Here is a 19,632-nt window from a genome sequence, read left to right as displayed (position 1 = left end):
GCGAAAAGCTACACCTTGTGCTACGAACGTGTCGACGTCAACTTTGCTACACAATACCCGCCTTGCTCTGCAGTCGGATCCGAAACCCAATATCGTTATTGTCTTCGATTCAGACTCTGGCGGTTTTGTCTAAGGCTTTATCAATTTTATTTGCGCAAAGCACGTTCCTTTTATGGTGCCTTTGTTTCGTGGAGGTGGACGTAAAACAATTTACAATTTCGAAGGGTAAAATTCAATTAAGGCAGGGACGCTGAGGGCACCACGCTCAATCAGGTTGCCTGAAAACATTTCATTGCATTCCTTATAACGAAAAAATATTTCGGATATACATTAGTACCTACTTATAAATAGGGTAATAGTTATTAGCCAAAGGTTGTCTGGGAGAGACAGCTCTTTAGCGATTATACCGCGTGCTTACCAAATAAATATAGTAGTCATTTATCCATAATGTCATTTATGTAAATAGCATATTCGAACAGTTTTAATTCTTTTATGAATTATTATTTATTTCAAGATAAGTTTTTTAGGGTTTCGTTTCCTAACCTTACGCCATTACCGTCTGTCTGTCCGTCCGCTTTGCTCCGTGATCAGTAGTGCTAGAATCATCAAATCATGGGCCTAAAAAATATTATTAAATTGTAAAGCTTAATAAAGACTTTTAATGAAAACTATAACGTACTTACATGATCGGTTAAGCCATATTTGAGTTATCACAAAAGTCTTCCCTTCTCTTCTTTGTAAAAAGACGTACCTACAAAGCACTGTATGCATGCGAAGGAACTTCCTTTTGCTTATTAAACTATTTAGCCAGTGGCGTAACTAGGGGGGGGGGTTGGAGGGGGCACGTGCCCCGGGCGCCGTCCAAGGGGGGGGCGCCAAAATGGGCAAAAGACTACCTCTTCGCCTTGCCAAAGGCAGCAGGGAAACTTTTGTCAGTTGTATTGACCACCACTGTGAAGTGTGAAATGCGGATGGTAATCTGGCCCCCAGCGCAAAAGAGAAAGCCGATCTTTTAGGTACTCTTTTTGCCTCGAACTCGACCTTGAAAGACGACGATAGCGCCCTACCGCCCACCATCCCGCAGTGCGAATACTCTATGCTAGAAACTTCTATCAAGCAGAGGGATAATCGGCGGGAGTTGCTATGTTTTCGTTTTATAAGGCGAGCGGGCCGAATGCTTCAGAGTTGTGTCCCGTGTTAGCGCGTCTTTTCCGTTAGGGGTCTCCTGTCGAAGTTACCATCTTATGGACTGTCCAAGAGACTACCTATGCATATGCATCGCTAGCCCTTTGTCCGGCAGGCGCATATGAGCCGTAGTAGACGGAACCTACTCCAATAGCTGCTGCTGCATATCTGTGACATGTTGTCTATCGACAACATTCATCGATATGCGGACGACAGTACTGGGGATTCCTATACAGAGTGGCTAAAAAATAACTACATTCCCGTTGCCAAGGAGGTTGTGGGATTATACTGAGCAACTTTTACTGCGGGTCCAACCCTGAAATCGCGAAAAAAAGTTTACCCTCCCATAGAAAATGGACCAGCCAAAATGTATGAAACAGCCAAATTTTTTTTTCGCGACTTAGGGGTTGGTCCCATTGTAAAAGTTGCTCAGTATAATCCCAAAACCTCCCTGGCAACGGGAATGTAGTTATTTTTTAGCCAACCTGTATACAGGGTAGTCCAAACCTTGACGTGCAAAAATTCTTTTTAGAATCCTCTCGTCGTGGGTTATCACTATGTTATCAGAATATACCCCATGTAGGTATGTTAGCCGATTTTTCGTAGTTTTCGAGTTATGATTTCTTTAATTTTGTTAAGAAATTCCGGGGTGAAGGTTTGCTTTGCTTTTATGCCTTCTAATAATTGTTCGCGGTATTTGTACTGATAACATGAAATAGCGATGGGGAAGTGACCCCATAAAATAATAGTAGAAATAACAAAAGAGGATTTTTTTAATGAATTACTAATTTGGAAGCTTTCCACCTCAGTTCCTTTGACCGCCGACTCTGACAAATTATGACTAAGTTATTAAGTATCACTTTTTTGACCTTTTAAAAAACTTAGGGTCTAGCAGTTTCTAAAATAACCAAAAGTCCTTGAAATCGCTTGTATTTTTTATTTATTTAGGTAATTTAAGGGCAACATCTAAGCTTGACATGCTTGAACGTAAAACTTTGTATTTTTTTCCCAACTCAGCCAAGTGAGGATGCTGATTTTTTTAACAACTGCGCCGTTTGTCAAGGATTATGTTACAAAGAGAAACATTCAAAAAAGTTCAATAGTTTTTTTTAAATAAATTAATTGCTTCACCACGGAATTTCTTAACAAAAGTTAAAAGTAATAAAAATCATAACTCGAAAACTACGAAAAAGTCGGCTAACATACATATTCTGATAGCCCACAGCGTGAGGAATCTAAAAAAAAATTTTTGGACGTCAAGGTTTGGACCAACCTTTATAACACATGCCGTGCCAACATCCCTCGTTCTGTGATACTAGAATGTCGTGAAAAACCTGTGTCAGGTATCGAGAGCATTCTATACAGAGTTTCGGTGTGGGATCGGGACAATTTAGTCCAATTCAATCCCACTAAGACTCAATTTTGCGCGTTTACCGCTGATAAAACCCCATTTTCAAGGCACAACCCTTCCCATGTCAGAGAGTATTGGGAACCTCGGTGTTGACATTTCCATCAGTGACGTCCAATAATTTCGTAGCCACCTTGCTGGGTAGGCTGCGCACCTTTAAGTGTAAGGAGACTGCCTCCTTGTCCTGTGTTCTCTACCGCTCGTAGGTACAATGAGCTGTTGTCTGAAGAATTGCTTGACATGCTGCCTAGTTGCCAATGATGACAGCTTGCCATCACTGCACCGCTCGCCGTAGGCAGAGTGTTTATCCTCACACCCTAGAACCTAAATGGTCGGCGCGCACTGTGCGGTTTAAGAGGAATTTGGAGGAAGCCAGTAGCGGGCGGGAGGAAATTCATCGAGAAAAGGGAGCTCATTCCACAATAAGTTGAATAAATTCCCTTTTCTCGAGAGGCTACTGTATGGAGATCTCCAAAAACGATGTGTATAAGTTTTAAAATGGTCGGCAACGCGCATGTTACACCCCTGGAGTGTAGACATCCATAGGATGCAGTGACCGCTTACCATCAGGTGGGTCGTAAGCTTGTTAGCCACCGATGTACTAAAACAACATATATACACTGTATTTGTCTAAATTAAAAGTAAACTTTAATAAGTAAAAAAGTGAAGGGGGGGGGGGGCGCAAATTTGGTGCCTGCACCGGGCGCCACATCCTCTAGCTACGCCACTGTATTTAGCTAATAGCTTTGCTGACTGTACATAATAGTTACTATATAGGTATTAAAGGCATTAAAGCCCCCTTCAAGGCAGCCTATTGTGACGGACGGGTAACTATGGTACCTACTCTACACTGAGCAGTACACGAGACGAGATGCTATTCAAGTTTTTTTTTTCAATAAGTACTTAACCTATGTGTTGAGGCATTTAGTCGTGTTAGACGAGTCAGACAGTGACAAACCCGAATTGGAGCTCAGCATCAAGTAGCGGATCAGACTATACGCGTCTAAAGTATCCACCGTTCTCTAACAGCATAACAAGATATATTAGGTATGACTCTATTCTATGTGTAGAACAATTAGACTGAAATTGAAACTTTTAAACGAGAACTGTAGAGATTTATCTCTATTCGGAAAAGTATACACCCTTGTCAGATACTTTTGGTATTCCAGGGTGGGGGTGACAGATACTTTTGGCGCGTTGTTCCATATATCGGCCAATATTGAAGTGGTACTACTGTCGGTACTGCTTGCTTACATATGTTGGATATTTATCGCAAAGATATGAAAGTTACGGCCGCTGCAAGAATATATTTTTCCTGTCATAAAATAACGATTTCTTTTGACGTTACCGTTTCATAGCACAAACCGCGTTTATGAAAAAGATTTTCCTCCTACACTTTTCGATATACTTTACGTTAGGTTGTCTTTATAGTGCTATAAAGCGGTTATTGCTCAAAGGCGATAACAGGCGATTTATAACACTTTAGTGCTCGCTGGCTTCTTTTGATCATTTCTTACCGAGCGTGGGTGACTTGGGTGAGTAGGTATAAGTATGATCTCTGATTGAACATAATTGTTATGAATATCGAGGCCCTAACTATACGGGTTGACTTAGTCGTAACCGACTCCTGTGCTCAGAAAGTGATGTCAATAACAGCGTGGGTGGGCTTCGACCGCAATCCCTGCTAACATATACACTTTATTTTCTCACGTTAGTAATTTTCAGTGTCGCTTATCGAAGTCGCTGTAAGCTGAAAAAATACTTTGTGCTGGATAGAAAAATAGCTGACATTTTACTAATTTATAGCCTGAAGTGTACGTCGGAAGTTTAAGTGAATTACATAATTATTATATACCCTGTCAAGTCATCTCCGTCAGTAGAAAAAAGAGGCAAATTAAAAAAATGTGGGCGCGAAGAAAATTAGAATATCGCGCCTTTTTCTACTGACAAACTTCGCTGACCGGCTATATTTACTCATGGAATACCCTCCTAAGGCCCAATTAAGGTCCTACCTATAGCACCTCTTCAGTTCGATGAAATTTGAATCCTATTCAATTAGAACAGAGTCCCTTATCCTTTGTTTTGTAAAATTTTCCAACAACGCAAAATCAACTCTATTTCCTACAACATAGGTTCAAATTTTAGTATTTTTAATTAATTTAGTAATTTTGGATTTTTCATTTGTACGGCTGGGCCTTAGGAGGCTAAAAGACGTTATTATTGTTATTAATCTTTTCAATGCCAACGACGGATTAATCCGTCACAGACCACAGAGCAACATAGACCTATGTGCATATGCATAAAGTTTAATTTCAGTTTTGAGTGATGTGGCGTCTGAGTGACAGCTTTGGCTTTGGTGTTTGACACAGCGTCGAAAAGGTTAAACATGTCATAATAGTCTTTAAAGGGGCTCACTGATTAACAGTCCGCCGGACGGTATCGGCCTGTCAGTTAGAACAAAATTTTGACAGTTCTGAACAACTGACAGGCCGATACCGTTCGGCGGACTGTTAATCAGTGGGCCCCTATAGAGTTAGACCAAGAACAGTCTGCAATAATTTTGATAGCATACGCAGTGCACGTGATATTTACTCATCATATTTTCATAGATTTTGATGTTTAAAATAACACTTGCACTATGTGTGCTATTAAAATCATTGCAGAGTTTTGTTAATTCTATTTGTTTAGCTCATACATCAATGTTGTTCAATAAAAGCATTTATTTGAATCTGGGCGTTTTCAGAAATAAATATTGAAAACCTGATTCTTTCACATCTGGACGTTCTTGGGCTCATTCTACTCAGAATCGACAGCATTCTCCATCCCACCATTAAAAAAAGATGTCCCAAAATGTCCATTCCATTACGTCACGTTTTAGTATGAAAACATTTTTCACTTGTATGTGCGTGACATAGTGGAATGTACAGTCACCTGCAATAATATGTTACTCTTTGAAGGCCGCAAAAATATGTGACACGCTCTTATAGCTCTACAAATAAGATCGTGTCAGATATTTTTGCGGCCTTCGTTGTGTAACATATTATTGCAGGTGACTGTACAATTTTCATACAAATTTTTGGGACATTTTATTTTATCATCAGAATTGAATATGCTAGTGATTCTGAGTTGAAAGAACCCAAAAACACCGGGATCTGAGAATCGGGTTTTCAATATTTATTTCTGAAAACGCCCATCTATAGGTGAATGATAGACTGAGGGTAAAACCATAAACAATTAAATGCAGTGGAAAACAAAATATATTTTACTAGTAAATATCTCTTGGTGGCGGTCGGCCAAACAGAAGCTTCCATGACACAGGCTGTATTAACTCAGACATCAAATCTGATCCTTCACTATAAAACTGCAGAAGATTATTTAAATAATGAACCATTTCATAGGCATCAGGAATATTGTCTCCTTCCGAACAGTATTTGTATATTATTAGAGAGGGCACATCATGCTCTTTACAAATTTGAAATATTTGAGTCGCAAAGCCACCTCCGTATATCTTAATGCCGCCTTCCAATGACTCATGCACCAACCAATTCAAAGATTTCATGCAATCTTCATATGGTGAAGTCTCACTTGCCAAGTATCTAAATGGAGATGTCATTATATGCTTCCTTTCATGGGCAAAACTGCTGGTGAGCACAATAATATCCTTAATTTGTTTTGCTTTGAATTGGTTTACAACATCCTCTAGGAAATTTTGTGCGTATTCAAATACAAGAGGTGCTCTCAGCTGCAGAATAACCAATTGTCTTTCTCCACATTTGTATGCTTCACAACTGCTTGAAAGTTTGCTTGATTTCAAGTCGTACGGATCATAACCGGCCACCGGAATAAGAGCTGAGCTGTAAACCGATGCAATTTTCTTCATATTTAAAGACGAAATTAGCAAGTCACAGGCGAGCTGCCCAACATTTCCCACTGCAACGCTCGGAATTATCAATGTGAACCCCTTCAAATCACCAGCATCGAAGAACTTCCAAAGGTTGATTTGAACCATTGTTGTTTCACAGACCGGTTTACTTAAAAAACTTTAAAATTCGATTTAAAATATTACAAATTTTGAAACTTGGAAATCCGCATGTCATCGACAAATTTTTTGTTTTGACAGTTGACGTTTTATTTGACGTATACTATGGTGTTGCTACATGGTAATAAAAAAATCTATTACTAAAGCCTCAAAGCACGAGCGCTTTTACAACTCGCGTTTAAAAAGCGTTTGAATGACACAAATCTCGGAGTAATTAACAATGGAGCCGCCATTAACAGGCGTTCCCCTCTGTCGAAAATAGGCGGCCAATAGTCAACCACATGTCAACCATTTGTATGGACTGACGTTTATCTGACATGACGTACCTATAGATTTGATGTTTGATGTGCCCCTCCCCCGCAAAAAACGGCAGACTATTTTGTACCGAAAATTTTAGACATGGCGTCTCCGTTGGTTATATCCTCTAAGACACAAATGGATACACATGTATAGTTTGTCAAAGGACTGTCTCATGTCTCATTTCAATCATAGACAGAGAGAATCATACTATCTTTGTCTTACACTAGTACTAGCACCCAAAAGAAAAGGATGTGTATAGTTTTCCTGGTTGTTACTGATTCACAAATTGGTTTAACCAACTAAATCAATTTCTGTAATTTAGAAAGTAAACCAGCATTAATACTACAGTCCACTCATTATTTCACCACCTTTACAACACCTGAGACCAGCGAAGATTTTATATGGTAGAGAGAGATCGATTTCGCAGATCTGCGAACTCGACTCCACACTCGCGTTCGCGGCTTCGCGCCGCGATTCGCACACGAGTGGGGATTGGGCTATACTACGAAAGCCTTGTTGTCGTCATCGTCGTGCAATAAGCGCTTTACATGTAACGTGTGTAAGAAGCCTAATAAAAGCGATAAATACTCAGTTTAGTCTGTTGTACATTTTATTATTGACAGCCCTCTGCTCTGACTGATCTTTGATTTATGCAAATGATAATGAATATTTTACTTCTGAATGTGGTTTGTTCTTGTTTATTACTTTAGGCTTTAAAACATAAAAAAAATAGTAAGCAAACCTTCTAAATTAATAATTTTAACTGATATGACAGAAAACAAAAGTATAGATCCGCAGATAGAAGACTTCATTAACGCCGAAACGCAAAAACAACGTTTCCAGGTTAGTCATGTAAAACGATTTCCTTATTGTTCTTTCTTCATTGCTTGAGTAGATATGATATGACTCTCACGTAATACTTTTAAGCGACTTAGTGTAGATTTGTTTGTGCTTTACACGTTTTATATTTTAAGCCAAAGTCAAATGCGGACTCGCCATAATTATACCTTTGATATGTTTCAGGTGTTGGTTCACGGTCTTACCGACACATGCTGGGACTCCTGCATGGGGCGGCCCTCGACGCGCATGGATTCTAAAACGGAAGTTTGCATTATGAACTGCGTTGAGCGCTTTATTGACGCAACCACATTCATTACGAAACGTTTAATGAACACTACTAAATACCGTTCGGACGCCCCGCTAGAGTTCTAGCAACTGACTGTCTATTTGTGGTACTTAAGGACTAAACAGAACTAAACATGTTCTCCAGTGTAAGAAACTTTTTGCACCGACACAGGAGGAAGTTTATTGTAACTGGTGCAGTATTCGGTGGACTGTACTTATTAACAAGTTACGCTCAAAAAAAATTGCGGGAATGGCAAGAAAGAGAAGCAAAAAAGTTTTTTGAGATGACTCGCAAAAAGCAGCACTTTGAAAGCACTGAACGGACTTGTAATCAGACAATTCTATCTTTGTCTAAAATTGTCACGGATAATATATTGAGTTCTGTAGACACTGAAAAAATTGTTCAAGAGTTGCAGGAGAACCCAGAAAACAAATTGGCTTTGTGGGAACAAATGAAAATAATGATTTTCACTAGAATCTGTGTCATTGTGTATGCATTGACCATACTGCAAGTGACATTGAGAATTCAACTCAATATAATTGGAGGATATCTATATAGAGACTCTGTAAGTGAGGAGGAACCCCTTATTGACAGTGATCTACAAGCTAAATACTTATCTTTATGCCATCATTTTGTCAGCCAAGGCATTGAAGACTTTGTAAAGCAAATTGAACAAGCAGTCAAACGGGTTGTAGAGCCAGTGTCATTGAAAAAGAAAATAACATTACAAGAAGTAGAACAAATGTTCTGGTCCATACAAACTATTTTATGTACTGATACAGTACATGGAGATCCAGTAAAGAAAATGGTGCACTATTTAGTGGGGCACACTGCTACTACTAATGAAGCAAAACTGGATACAATAGTAAAAGAAACTATGGATGTATTGGAAAGTGATGAGGTCACCTCAATAGCTATGTCCTCAATAGGAAGAAGTTTTTCATCTGTTATTGATGAAGTGGCAAATTTGTTTGCAACCAGGTCAGCTCCAATTACTAAGAACCATTTGGAAGTGGGAGAGGGTCATGTGGTCACAAATGGAGCTCTAAGGCTGGGTACAAGTCCCAGTCCATTCATAGATGTAAATAAAGTAGAATTGCATTTTGTTAAAATTTTACCACTGATCAATGAACTGATCACTAAGAACACATGCAAGGGTAATACTAACATTCCAGATTTATTAACTCAACAGTTAACCCTTAACGACAAGTTAAAATTGTTGGGTGCAAATATTTATGAAGTATTCAGTAGTTCCTAAATAATTTCATGCTGTGCTAAATATGGAATCGGATATAGTTGGGTTTCCGGGTTTGTTTTTTAAAGTTATTGTAGTAATAGTGGCTAAATGGTTCTCTCATAGATATTATAATGTGATGTTTTCACAAATCACAGGTATCTTTTTGCATATTGTCATTATTATGGACTTTTTTTAAATTAATTCCATATTCAATGCCAGTAGTGTCATATTGACGTGGTAGTGTTTACCTAAGAATGACACATTCAAATGGTTTTTCACCACTAAATGTCAAAGAATGATTTTTTCATACTTTAGAATCTAGTTTTAATAATGTATAATTTATTGACTGCTACTTACTTAGAACAATATTTATTTCATTCAATATATCACTTGATTTTGACCATGACTAATATCTACATACCTACTGATTAATGGATAAGATATTTGTATATCTGTAATGATAAGGGGGAAATAAACATACAATTGGAACAATTCTTCTTCTATTACTAGTCCTTTTTATGGTGGCAGAGTTCTTTTAGCTTACCTAGTTTTAATGCCTGATACATGGTATAATAATATACTCCGCCTGGTACTCCATTCCCGTCTTTTCTAGGTCACCTAACTGACACGGGCCTACGTCATCATGCGACAGCGCTATATGATAATATGCGATAGCGCTATATATAGCGGCCATGTTGTTGTGACGTAGGCCCGTGTCACTCTGGGAATGGAAGACCATGTTTTATTAGACTATGGCCTGATACAGATATGCGCCAACTTAGGCTAATGAGGTTAAAAACCCACAGATTATTAAAATGGTTATAATGGCACCAAAAAAGGTCTAGTCTGTGGTTTTATGAATATATTAGGTATATCACGTAGTACTATAGATGGTCAAGCAAATCTTGTCAGTAGAAAAAGGCGCGAAATTCAAATTTTCTAGAGACGATATCCCTTCGCGCCTACATATTTCAAATTTGCCGCCTTTTTCTACTGACAAGATCTGCTTGACCAACATTATTTATTCTGTGGTATATCTAAAGACTTGCTTTTCTTTTAAACTACTGCAACGCCATCTGTGTTATACTTTGCGAGTTTATCCTCATTGAAATGACACAGCTATGCTGCAGAAGGAGATAGCAATACCGCATAGGCCTATAGAATGATGTGCAACACGTTGAATGTAGGCGCGAAGAGTTGACTTCCCATAGACTTCTCTTCCGTTTTTGCCATTTTGGCTACGGAACCCTAAAAATGAGTGTATTGGTCATGGTCTTCTATTCCCAGAGTGACACGGGCCTACGTCACAATAACATTGCCACTTTATTTCAACATAACATGTTACATGGGTACAATTATACCTATGGTTAATAAGTTAAAATATTTCTTTATAATTTTATAATTTTCATTTATATGTATTTTATCTTAAATTTTACAATAACACGTCATTTTTAATTATTCGTTAGCAATATCTTCCGATTCACGACAAAAATTTCAGACGTTCGGGTAATTCTGTTTACACTACTGACAACACAGGATAGCTCTGTCACATTTGACAATTCGGATCTAGATAACTTCATGCCCTGACCGTCATCCTTGTCGAACGCGTGTTAATTTTACTATGTTTCTACATGAATAACTTAAAATTAATGCCGTTAAAATAATTTTCACCGTTGGTTAAAATTCTCCCACATTTTAAAGTTTGAGAACCTGTAAACAGCATGATGACGTAGGCCCGTGTCAGTTAGGTCATACGCGAATCTCGGAATAGAGTACCAGGCGGAGTATATTATTATACCATGTGAATTGGTTTTTAAAGAGTCGGCAACGCGCATGTAACACACCTGGAACTGCAGGCGTTCATGGGCGGCAGTGACTCTTACATCAGCCTTATATTTGATACCAACATTGATATAGAATAAGACCTGGATACCCAATCAGCCGCAAAAAATGGCCCCGCAAAAGTAACGTTAAAACAGATCACGCGTTACTTTTTCGTTTAGTCTTGTATGGACCGCTCAAATATGAAGTTGTCAACAATGTCGTAAAATGGTCGTAAAAATATGCAAAAACAACAATGATAAAACGAGGAAAAAGCATGGAATGTATTTCTTTCGGTTAGTTCTTTGGATAGCATTACATAATTTATGTAATCTGGTGGTAATTTCATGATTTTGAATAAATTATTTTGTTAGTACCAAAGAAGGGATGTGAAGGAACAAAAATCTAATGAGTCGATGTGAGGCCAATACTTTTTTATTTTTATATGGAATTCGTAAGATATAATATGTGACGTCCCACGGTCAAAGGTACCTTATGGCGGGTATGGAGTTATGCATACCCCAGTAATCTACAATAAATAAGCTATCGATAACACAAAAGATCAACCTTCTAGGTTGCGTAGTTACAGAGATATGATTTTTTGAAAATAATGTTGTGAAATTAGCAACTTTACGATAGAGAAGTTTTAAGTTTAGCCGCCTAAAAAACTATGTTCCTGAAGTAAGTTACATAGTTGACTACAAATAATAATACCTTATATATGTGAGATTAAAAAAATATTGCGACTTGTTCTGTAATGCAAATAGAAACTTTTGATATCGACTGATTTATGTGTATACTAACCAATCTCTTGAAAATAAAGTTTTATTTCATTTTCACGATTGATTGCAATGAGCTCTCAAGATTTAAATTTTATCTATTAGAAAACGACACTGACAGACAGTTTAAGCAAAAAACAATACCGATTTAGAGGTGAAAATGTATTTTCTGACTTTTTCATATAAAATCACAAAATTGAATATTTTTACTTTTAATGTGACACACAATCAATTTTTCTGAGCACATATGAAAGAAATTCTGTCATTCAAATGAAATAAATCCTAAAACCCCAACTAAATACTATATTTAACCCCTTATGCCACTTTAAACTTACATAACAATAACAGTATTTGCTCCATACATTTACGAAAAGGTACCTTATGGAAATAAATCTAATAATACATCACTACAAAATATCAATCATATTACAGTTTATCTTTTATGAATAGAAAATATTAATTTACATTAAACTGCCCCAAATTTAATTAGTTCTTCGTCATAATAATCTTAAAAAAGACCAATAATTTGTATGTAATGAAAAGGTACCTTGTGATTAAGTTACATGATGAGGCATGATGATGATGGAACAGTTAGGATAAACTAATAATATTTTGGGGTTAAGATGGTATAAATCGTCTATTTCTTATCAATAATATATTTCGGTTGCTATTGAAGATAAGCGGCATTGAGGTTCAATGACCTCAGATATTCCATAAGGTAATGCGTCGGGTATTGGCATTTTTCAGCAAACCAATGGCTGATTTACTGCATGCGACCAAACCAAATGAAGATTATTCTAGTTAAGAAAGACTTGACGAGAGTAACTTTGGTATAATAGCAGGCTACTTGGATTTGTGATGTCGGTCTATGTACGGTTATAATATTTGCGAGGCGCCCCAACCAGAACTGAAATTATCAAATTAGTTTTGCAGAATGCTAATACAGTTCTCTACCAAACTTCTTTTCCCGTATTGACTAGTTTTTTTGGGAATTTTCAATCTTTTTTCCATAAGGTACCTTTTCTACTAAACTCTGAGACGACATTACTAGGCTTATAACTAACTTATAACAAAAATAAAAACAGGTAAACAAACGTTACGCATTAAGGTTTCAGATCACACAATAAAAAAAAATTGAGCATTTTTTCACCTCTTTACAAAACATTTCATATCTCCGAAACTAGAAACCCTCATAAGGTACCTTTTCCCGTGGAACGTCACATATTATGTTTAAATTCAAGATTTCCAAGAAAACCTATGCGACGTGCAGAGTGGACTGCTATTATAGCAAGAGATAGGGGTGATGCAGTTTTAAACAAGGCAAAACGGCACTTGTGTGTTCGGCGCATTTCCCTGTTTCCGACATATACACGACCAATAAGGGCTTACATCGACTAACTGTAAATGTTAAACCTGTCTGAACACAGTGACAACCACAGGATTTTTTTGATAAAGACCATAACCAATCAGTACCAGTAGCGACCTGAATGTCCCCGTGCACTATATTGCAAAGAACGAAAGTGCGAAGAGTATTATGTAGATCTAAAATACACAGTTATTTAATAAGTAGAATTTATTTCAAGGAAAATATAATAAATTTATAAATTTATTTTATGATAACTTACACGGGTTGTTACCATGAATTAATTTTATTTGAACTCCCGATCAAATTAAATTTGTTTCATTTATTACTTCGGTTTTTCTGTTCAGTAATACCTATTAAAATGTACCAAAGGGACTCCATTCGTTCATTATTCTCGTTTGACGTTGTTTGACGTAAATACAAAGGTGAAGTTACGTTTAGTGCCATCGGACTTAAAGTTTTAACAGTGTTGGTAATAATGTTTACAAATTTGACACTTAATGCTTACGACAGTAAGTTCTTTTCCGTACAAAACATTTATCTTGACTCAAAATTTACGTAAGCGTTTTTATCATCAATGCAAATTTGCAGCTAATGTCATTCTGATCCACATTTTGTTGACATTTTTGTTCCGCTCTGTGTGTCTATTTCTAATATTAAGTCAGTGGATACCAACGTGATATATTTATTACAAAAACTGGCTTTTTAACCTAATTACGAGACATTTAGCCGGGTTAATGAAATTGATGAGATAGATGAGTACCTAACTTACCTATGCTGATTTGCTATTCTGACGACCCGTCTCTCTTAAATTATTTTCGCTAAGGATGCATCTGCTAGAAACAGATATAATTATAAGAAGGAGCTACCTACAATTTATTGTGTCATTCCGTTCTTTTGTAGCGTTGGACATGCTTTGTTTATGTGATGTTTTTGTTTTCATTAGTTGGACGTCGGATCCCATTTCGCGCGTGAGTGACAGCTCGGAAACATTCCTACATCATTCAAACGATAAAAATAAAATACTACTTACTTAAAAATGATTTATTGAAGGAAACCGTTCATCTCATGTGATCATAGAATGTTTACACTACCGACCGCTTATTTCGCTTGTTAAGACGCCTGGAAAAACACTCGTATTTTCTGCCAAATAACATTTTCACATCACCAATTTGAAAAAGGGCTTTTTCTTCCCTGCTAGGAGGGATCAAAGTGGCACTTTTCTTCCCTGCTAGGAGGGATCAAAGTAACACTTTTCTGTTCTAGCACACTATTTTTACATTTTTTTGCACATTATTTTTTTAACTTAAATAATCTGTTTAAGCATCAGATTTTGTCAACAATAAGATTTTTTTATTTTCCTCGTAGTTGATGTGAAAAGCAGTATGTGTCACACGGTATCAATATTATTTCGTCTTGGGCGTTAACACTTGAATCCCTCATTACGCTCAGGATTCAATGTACGCCCTTGACGGAAATATATCATTTTGATCCCTTGTAACACAAACTACTATTATAATTCAAAATCAGAATAGAATTAAGATACCCCACGTTCGGCGGTTGAGTGAAATTTTCAGCGCGATTAGCTTATTCCGTGTGCATTGATATGCGGCCGGATATCTAAACTTTGATAAACGGAGCTATTTATCTTTATTACGCAAATACACAACTCCATCGACAAATGGGCGCCGTCCAGCAATATCACGAGGATTAATGTTGAATTATAGGTACCTACCGTAAAAGTAGGTACAAAACTTTGCCTTGCCTTTAACATAACTTTGCCCACCGGGTCACAGTTCAGTCACAGTATAATAAAGAGTACTAACGTACAGTATGGACACTCCCTGCCTCCTAGAGATGGGTAGGGGTGAGTAAATACTGAGTATTTACTCGGTATTTACTCAAAGTACCCGATAAATACCCGTATTTACTCATTTAGGTGGGTAAAAACGATTGCTTATAAAATATTCAAAAAGTGAGATTTAAGAACTAAATTGTCTTTTATTGAAGAGTGCTAACGTGTATTAACAATATCTATAAAATAGAAAGCATAGAGGACGCTTAATTTTGGAAAATAAGGTAATTCTCAGTTAGAGGCAAATTGTGATAATGCATAGTTAACAATTTTGTTTTGGATAAGAAGGTATTTACTTTAAAAACAATGGTACTTAAATTCTATCGATGTTATAGATAACTGCATGTCGCGCAAAAGTGCGTATTTACGCGGCACTTACGACCTTTTATTAAGGGTTTTTTAAAGATAACTCAAAAATGGCTCAACCGATGATGTTCCAAATGTTGTTTTTTGTACACTATTATGCGGCTTATCTCTCGATATGTTTTCATAATTTTTCTGAACTTTGGTTCTAAAGTTATAGAGAGATAAACATTATTTTGGCCTTTCGAAACGGTTTTCTCCCAAAAATATTCAATTTATCCAAAAATGTTCTTAGAAACATTCCAGTTATTTTTAAAGACCCATTTAATGATGTGCAACACGTTGGTGGTTTCTGAATATTTTTTTTGTGACAATTAGTTACATGTATGGAGTGCCCCTTTTAAAAATATATTTCTTACAATTTTGAGTACTTAATCCAGTAGCAGCTTACAAAATACACCTATATTTCAAATTTGTATGCCCCTTTCAGCACTCTAAATAGTTTATACCCACCAATTTGGGTATAAACGAGTAAATACGGGTAAATTGAGTAAATACTGAGTATTTACTCGGTATTTACCCGTGAGTATTTACTCACTACCCATCTCTACTGCCTCCCGTTGAAAGTGCCGCCCACCCGCTCTCGGTTACCTCTCAGTTACCGGCTGGCAAGGACGCGACGACGCGGTGCGCAGAGCGGAGGCCACGTAAAATATTAAACAAATTTACAAATCTTTTTGCAATGGGCGTGTGTTGTGCTGTGTACGGTTATTTAAGCTCTATAAACGACAAAACTAAAAGAATGTTCTACAGATTCCCATTGGATGAATCAAGGCAAGTACATACCCAGTTATTTTTAAAGTGTTTTATGTTTTAGTAGAATACCAACTTACAATAGGTACTTATGTTTAGTATTTCTTTTACCCTATCTGTTTTAGACCTAAACCTATCAGATCACACTGAAAACATCACAATATCTATATGAACAAAAAATCATGTTTTCAACTTACGTAATATTTTGGTGGCCTGAATTTCCTTACAAAAATTTTGTTACTTCGTTTATACTGATTCAAAATAGGAAAATATTGTATAAATCGAGCTTAGATACCCACCTTACAACATAATACGATTCTTATTTCTTCCTAATTCGCGCAATGAGTTTTGAGTCATTGAGGTCATCGAACTTGACAACAAAATGGCGGGAACCCTAGCCCGTCTTATCTCACTTACACAAGCATGGTACGCGTTTACCCACACGAGCTTAGACTGTGTGCGTAGGAACGCGTTTGTTTCATACATTTGACCGCCAGTGTCCGGGGTGTGGTTCAGTAAAAGCGAAATAAGTAACTTATTTATTTAAGTAGTCAAAAATTGATTAAGTATAATATCGTCGGATAAATTTTCGACTAAACGAAAATAGTAAATTAATGTCATTTTAGTCAGTTAAGAAAATGTTAAGGGACACGGACGTTATTAATGTGGTTAGAGAGACTATGCGACCAAGTTTATTATGATGCTTTCTTAGCTTTCCAGTCAGCAAGGCGGCGAAATAGTAGTTTGTGTTACAAGGGATCAAAATGATATATTTCCGTCAAGAGCGTATATTGAATCCTGAATGAAGCGATGGATTCAACAATAGAATCCCGAACGTAGTGAGGGATTCTAAAGTAGAATCCTGAGCGTAATGAGGGATTCAAGTGTTAACGCCCAAGAGGAAATCATTTTGATACCGTGTGACTCATACTGCTTTTCACATCAACTATGAGGAAAATAAAAAAATCTTAGTGTTGACACAATCTGATGCTTAAACAGATTATTTAAGCTAAAAAAAATATGTGCAAAAAAATGTAAAAATAGTGTGCTAGAACAGAAAAGTGTTACTTTGATCCCTCCTAGCAGGGAGGAAAAGTGCTACTTTGATCCCTCCTAGCAGGGAAGAAAAAGCTCTTTTCCGAATAGGTGGTGTGAAAAAGTGTTTGAGCGTGCGTGTGGTGCCGTCATTGCAGGCGGCGGCCGAGGCCGTGGTGCGGCAGCCTGCGCGCGCAGCCCTGCCGACGTAGTCGCCGCGCGGCCCGAGCTGTCGCACCTTCAACCAACCAATAGTCCGACCGAACTCGGCACGAGCGCGCGCCGCCGTATCCTTATCGACGCGCAAACGTGATAAACCTCTACGGGTGATACCCGGACCCTCAACAGTGCCGCACATTTTGTTTGTGAACAATATTTTACAGAAATAATCACTAAAGAAGCCAGAACCCAGAGCGCCGATCTAATACAATTTACATTATCAGTGGCTGAAATAGCAGAAGCGTACAATCATGTAAGTAAATAAATAATCAGCATGGCTGTGCTTGTTTTGATTAAAAATCATTCAATCAATCACTGAAACAATTTTGATAAATATTCAATAAACATGTAAGTAGACTTACTAGAATTCGGTACCCATCTATACAGAAGACCAAAACCTACACAAATAACGTGCTTCACATGTTTTGTACGGTTGGTGGGTAGATAGGTATGCACTTTTTTTAAATCATTATGTAACTTGTGTCAAAATATGACAGCTCTTTGAGGTCCGTGGAAGCATGAAAAAACATCGGAGTAGGATATTCCTACCGCAACGTTATTTCCAAAACCATGTGTCTACCTAAATATTTTTGATTAGTACTTAAGGATTTCAATTTGCATAGATTTTGCATGCCAAAAACATGCAAGTCTATTGATGCAATATGATGCTGTGATATGTTCATGCTTAGCTTATTCCACAGATTTTGAAATAATGAATACCTACTTCATTAAGCCCTATAAATAAATGATGTAGACACTATTCTCTTTCCAAATTCTACAAAATGTAAATAGTCGTGAAGACAGTAGAGAGTAGACCAATACCAAGATATTTTTCCGTAATGAAAGGGTTAAAATTACTTAAAAACCATCCTTGGATTAGTGTAGTTATAGGTAGCTAGTACATTAGGAGAGTACCTACCTAGTTATTACATCTTGGAAAACTGAATAGCTACCTACCCTGCACTTCACTTGCTTTGCTGCGGTTTATTATTTTATTCCATGATTACTTAGTAGGTACTTAAGTAATTATATTATTAATTAAGTAACTATCAACGACTATCCATAATAAATCGTTGTTATACTTATTAGGTACAATAGGTAAATAGTAGTCTATCATACCTATTTGTTTACTTTTTTGCCTTTTCCAGATATTATAGGCCATTTTAGGTGTGCTTAAATGTCATTATAAATCAACAAGGTCATTATTATACTTTATGAGCGTTTCTTATATTTTTTGCCATTTTTATAAATTGTTACCTTTTTTGCCACTTTTGTGTTATTTCTACTCAGAATCACGAGCTATTTCGATCATAATAGGATAAAAAAAATGTCCCAGAGTTTTTTTCCTATTGTGTTACCATTTCCCCATATACTTTAAATGGCGGTAACAAAAAGGAAAGTTTGAAAAATGTATGGACATTTTAGGACACTTTTTTACTCCTAGGTATAAAGGATGAAAAGGGCTCGCGATCCTGACTAGAAATAACACAAAAGTGGAAAAAAAAGTCTCAATATGTAAAAATGGCAAAAAATAAAAGAAACGCTCTTATACCTATTCATTAAGCTCACTGCCACTTATAGTCGGCCAATCACAAAAAAACACATAAATTTGGTACATATTTCTCATTGGCCTTTATACACCTACCTATATAAAAAGCTAAACATAATATTGTATCTAATGCATATACCTATAGTGCAAATGACACAAAACAAACACGTTTCGTATGGCAGAGAAGGTGCATACCGGCAGTGCCAACTTTATCGTAGCATATCCTAAATTAATATACACTGGGGGAAAAAAGTTTGTGTTTTTATGCTTATAATAAACAGTTAAAACAGTTATCTACTACTATTGCAGCAATTTGGGTATTTCATTAAATAGGAGAGTGCATCAATGTGCACTGTATACGTTGCCAGGCTAGGCTTTGCCATATGAGCGTGACGCAACGTAATCGATTTTTTCTATTCGGAGCCCACTTATCATTATCAAACATGAGTAGGTAGGTACTTAAATTTGTTTTCCATTGAATTGTACTTACTTCTCGAATACAGATTGTTTTCAGTGTTTTCAAATTCCTTACTGAAATAAACAAACTGCAGACGAAAAGAGACATAGGTATTTGTTTTAACACTTATCTTATTTACTAAA

General features: G+C 36.9%; 3 protein-coding genes across 3 annotated transcripts in view; 2 read left to right on the top strand and 1 right to left on the bottom strand.

Annotated features, from left to right (window-relative positions):
* Positions 1 to 5,832: 5,832 nt before the first annotated feature.
* LOC134790487 (proteasome assembly chaperone 2) lies at positions 5,833 to 6,702 on the bottom strand. Its single transcript, XM_063761300.1, has one exon. The coding sequence runs from the start codon at positions 6,600 to 6,602 to the stop codon at positions 5,859 to 5,861; it is 744 nt and encodes a 247-aa protein (XP_063617370.1). The 5' UTR covers positions 6,603 to 6,702; the 3' UTR covers positions 5,833 to 5,858.
* Positions 6,703 to 7,567: 865 nt separating this feature from the next.
* LOC134790479 (peroxisomal biogenesis factor 3) lies at positions 7,568 to 9,789 on the top strand. Its single transcript, XM_063761287.1, has 2 exons — positions 7,568 to 7,775; positions 7,956 to 9,789. Exon 2 carries the CDS (start codon positions 8,192 to 8,194, stop codon positions 9,314 to 9,316), a length of 1,125 nt encoding a protein of 374 aa, XP_063617357.1. The 5' UTR covers positions 7,568 to 7,775; positions 7,956 to 8,191; the 3' UTR covers positions 9,317 to 9,789.
* A 7,629-nt stretch (positions 9,790 to 17,418) lies between these two features.
* LOC134795512 (glycoprotein 3-alpha-L-fucosyltransferase A-like) overlaps positions 17,419 to 19,632 on the top strand; it is a 41,570-nt gene continuing 39,356 nt past the window's right edge. Inside the window, exon 1 of the mRNA XM_063767386.1 lies at positions 17,419 to 17,736. The gene's annotated coding sequence lies outside the window, so the exon portion shown is untranslated. The remainder of the gene's footprint in view (positions 17,737 to 19,632) is intronic.

The sequence above is a fragment of the Cydia splendana genome, chromosome 1 (assembly GCF_910591565.1).
Source record: "Cydia splendana chromosome 1, ilCydSple1.2, whole genome shotgun sequence".
NCBI classification, from domain to species: domain Eukaryota; kingdom Metazoa; phylum Arthropoda; class Insecta; order Lepidoptera; family Tortricidae; genus Cydia; species Cydia splendana.
The sequence above is the reverse complement of the archived record's forward strand: the minus strand, read 5'-3'. Positions and strand labels throughout refer to the sequence as shown.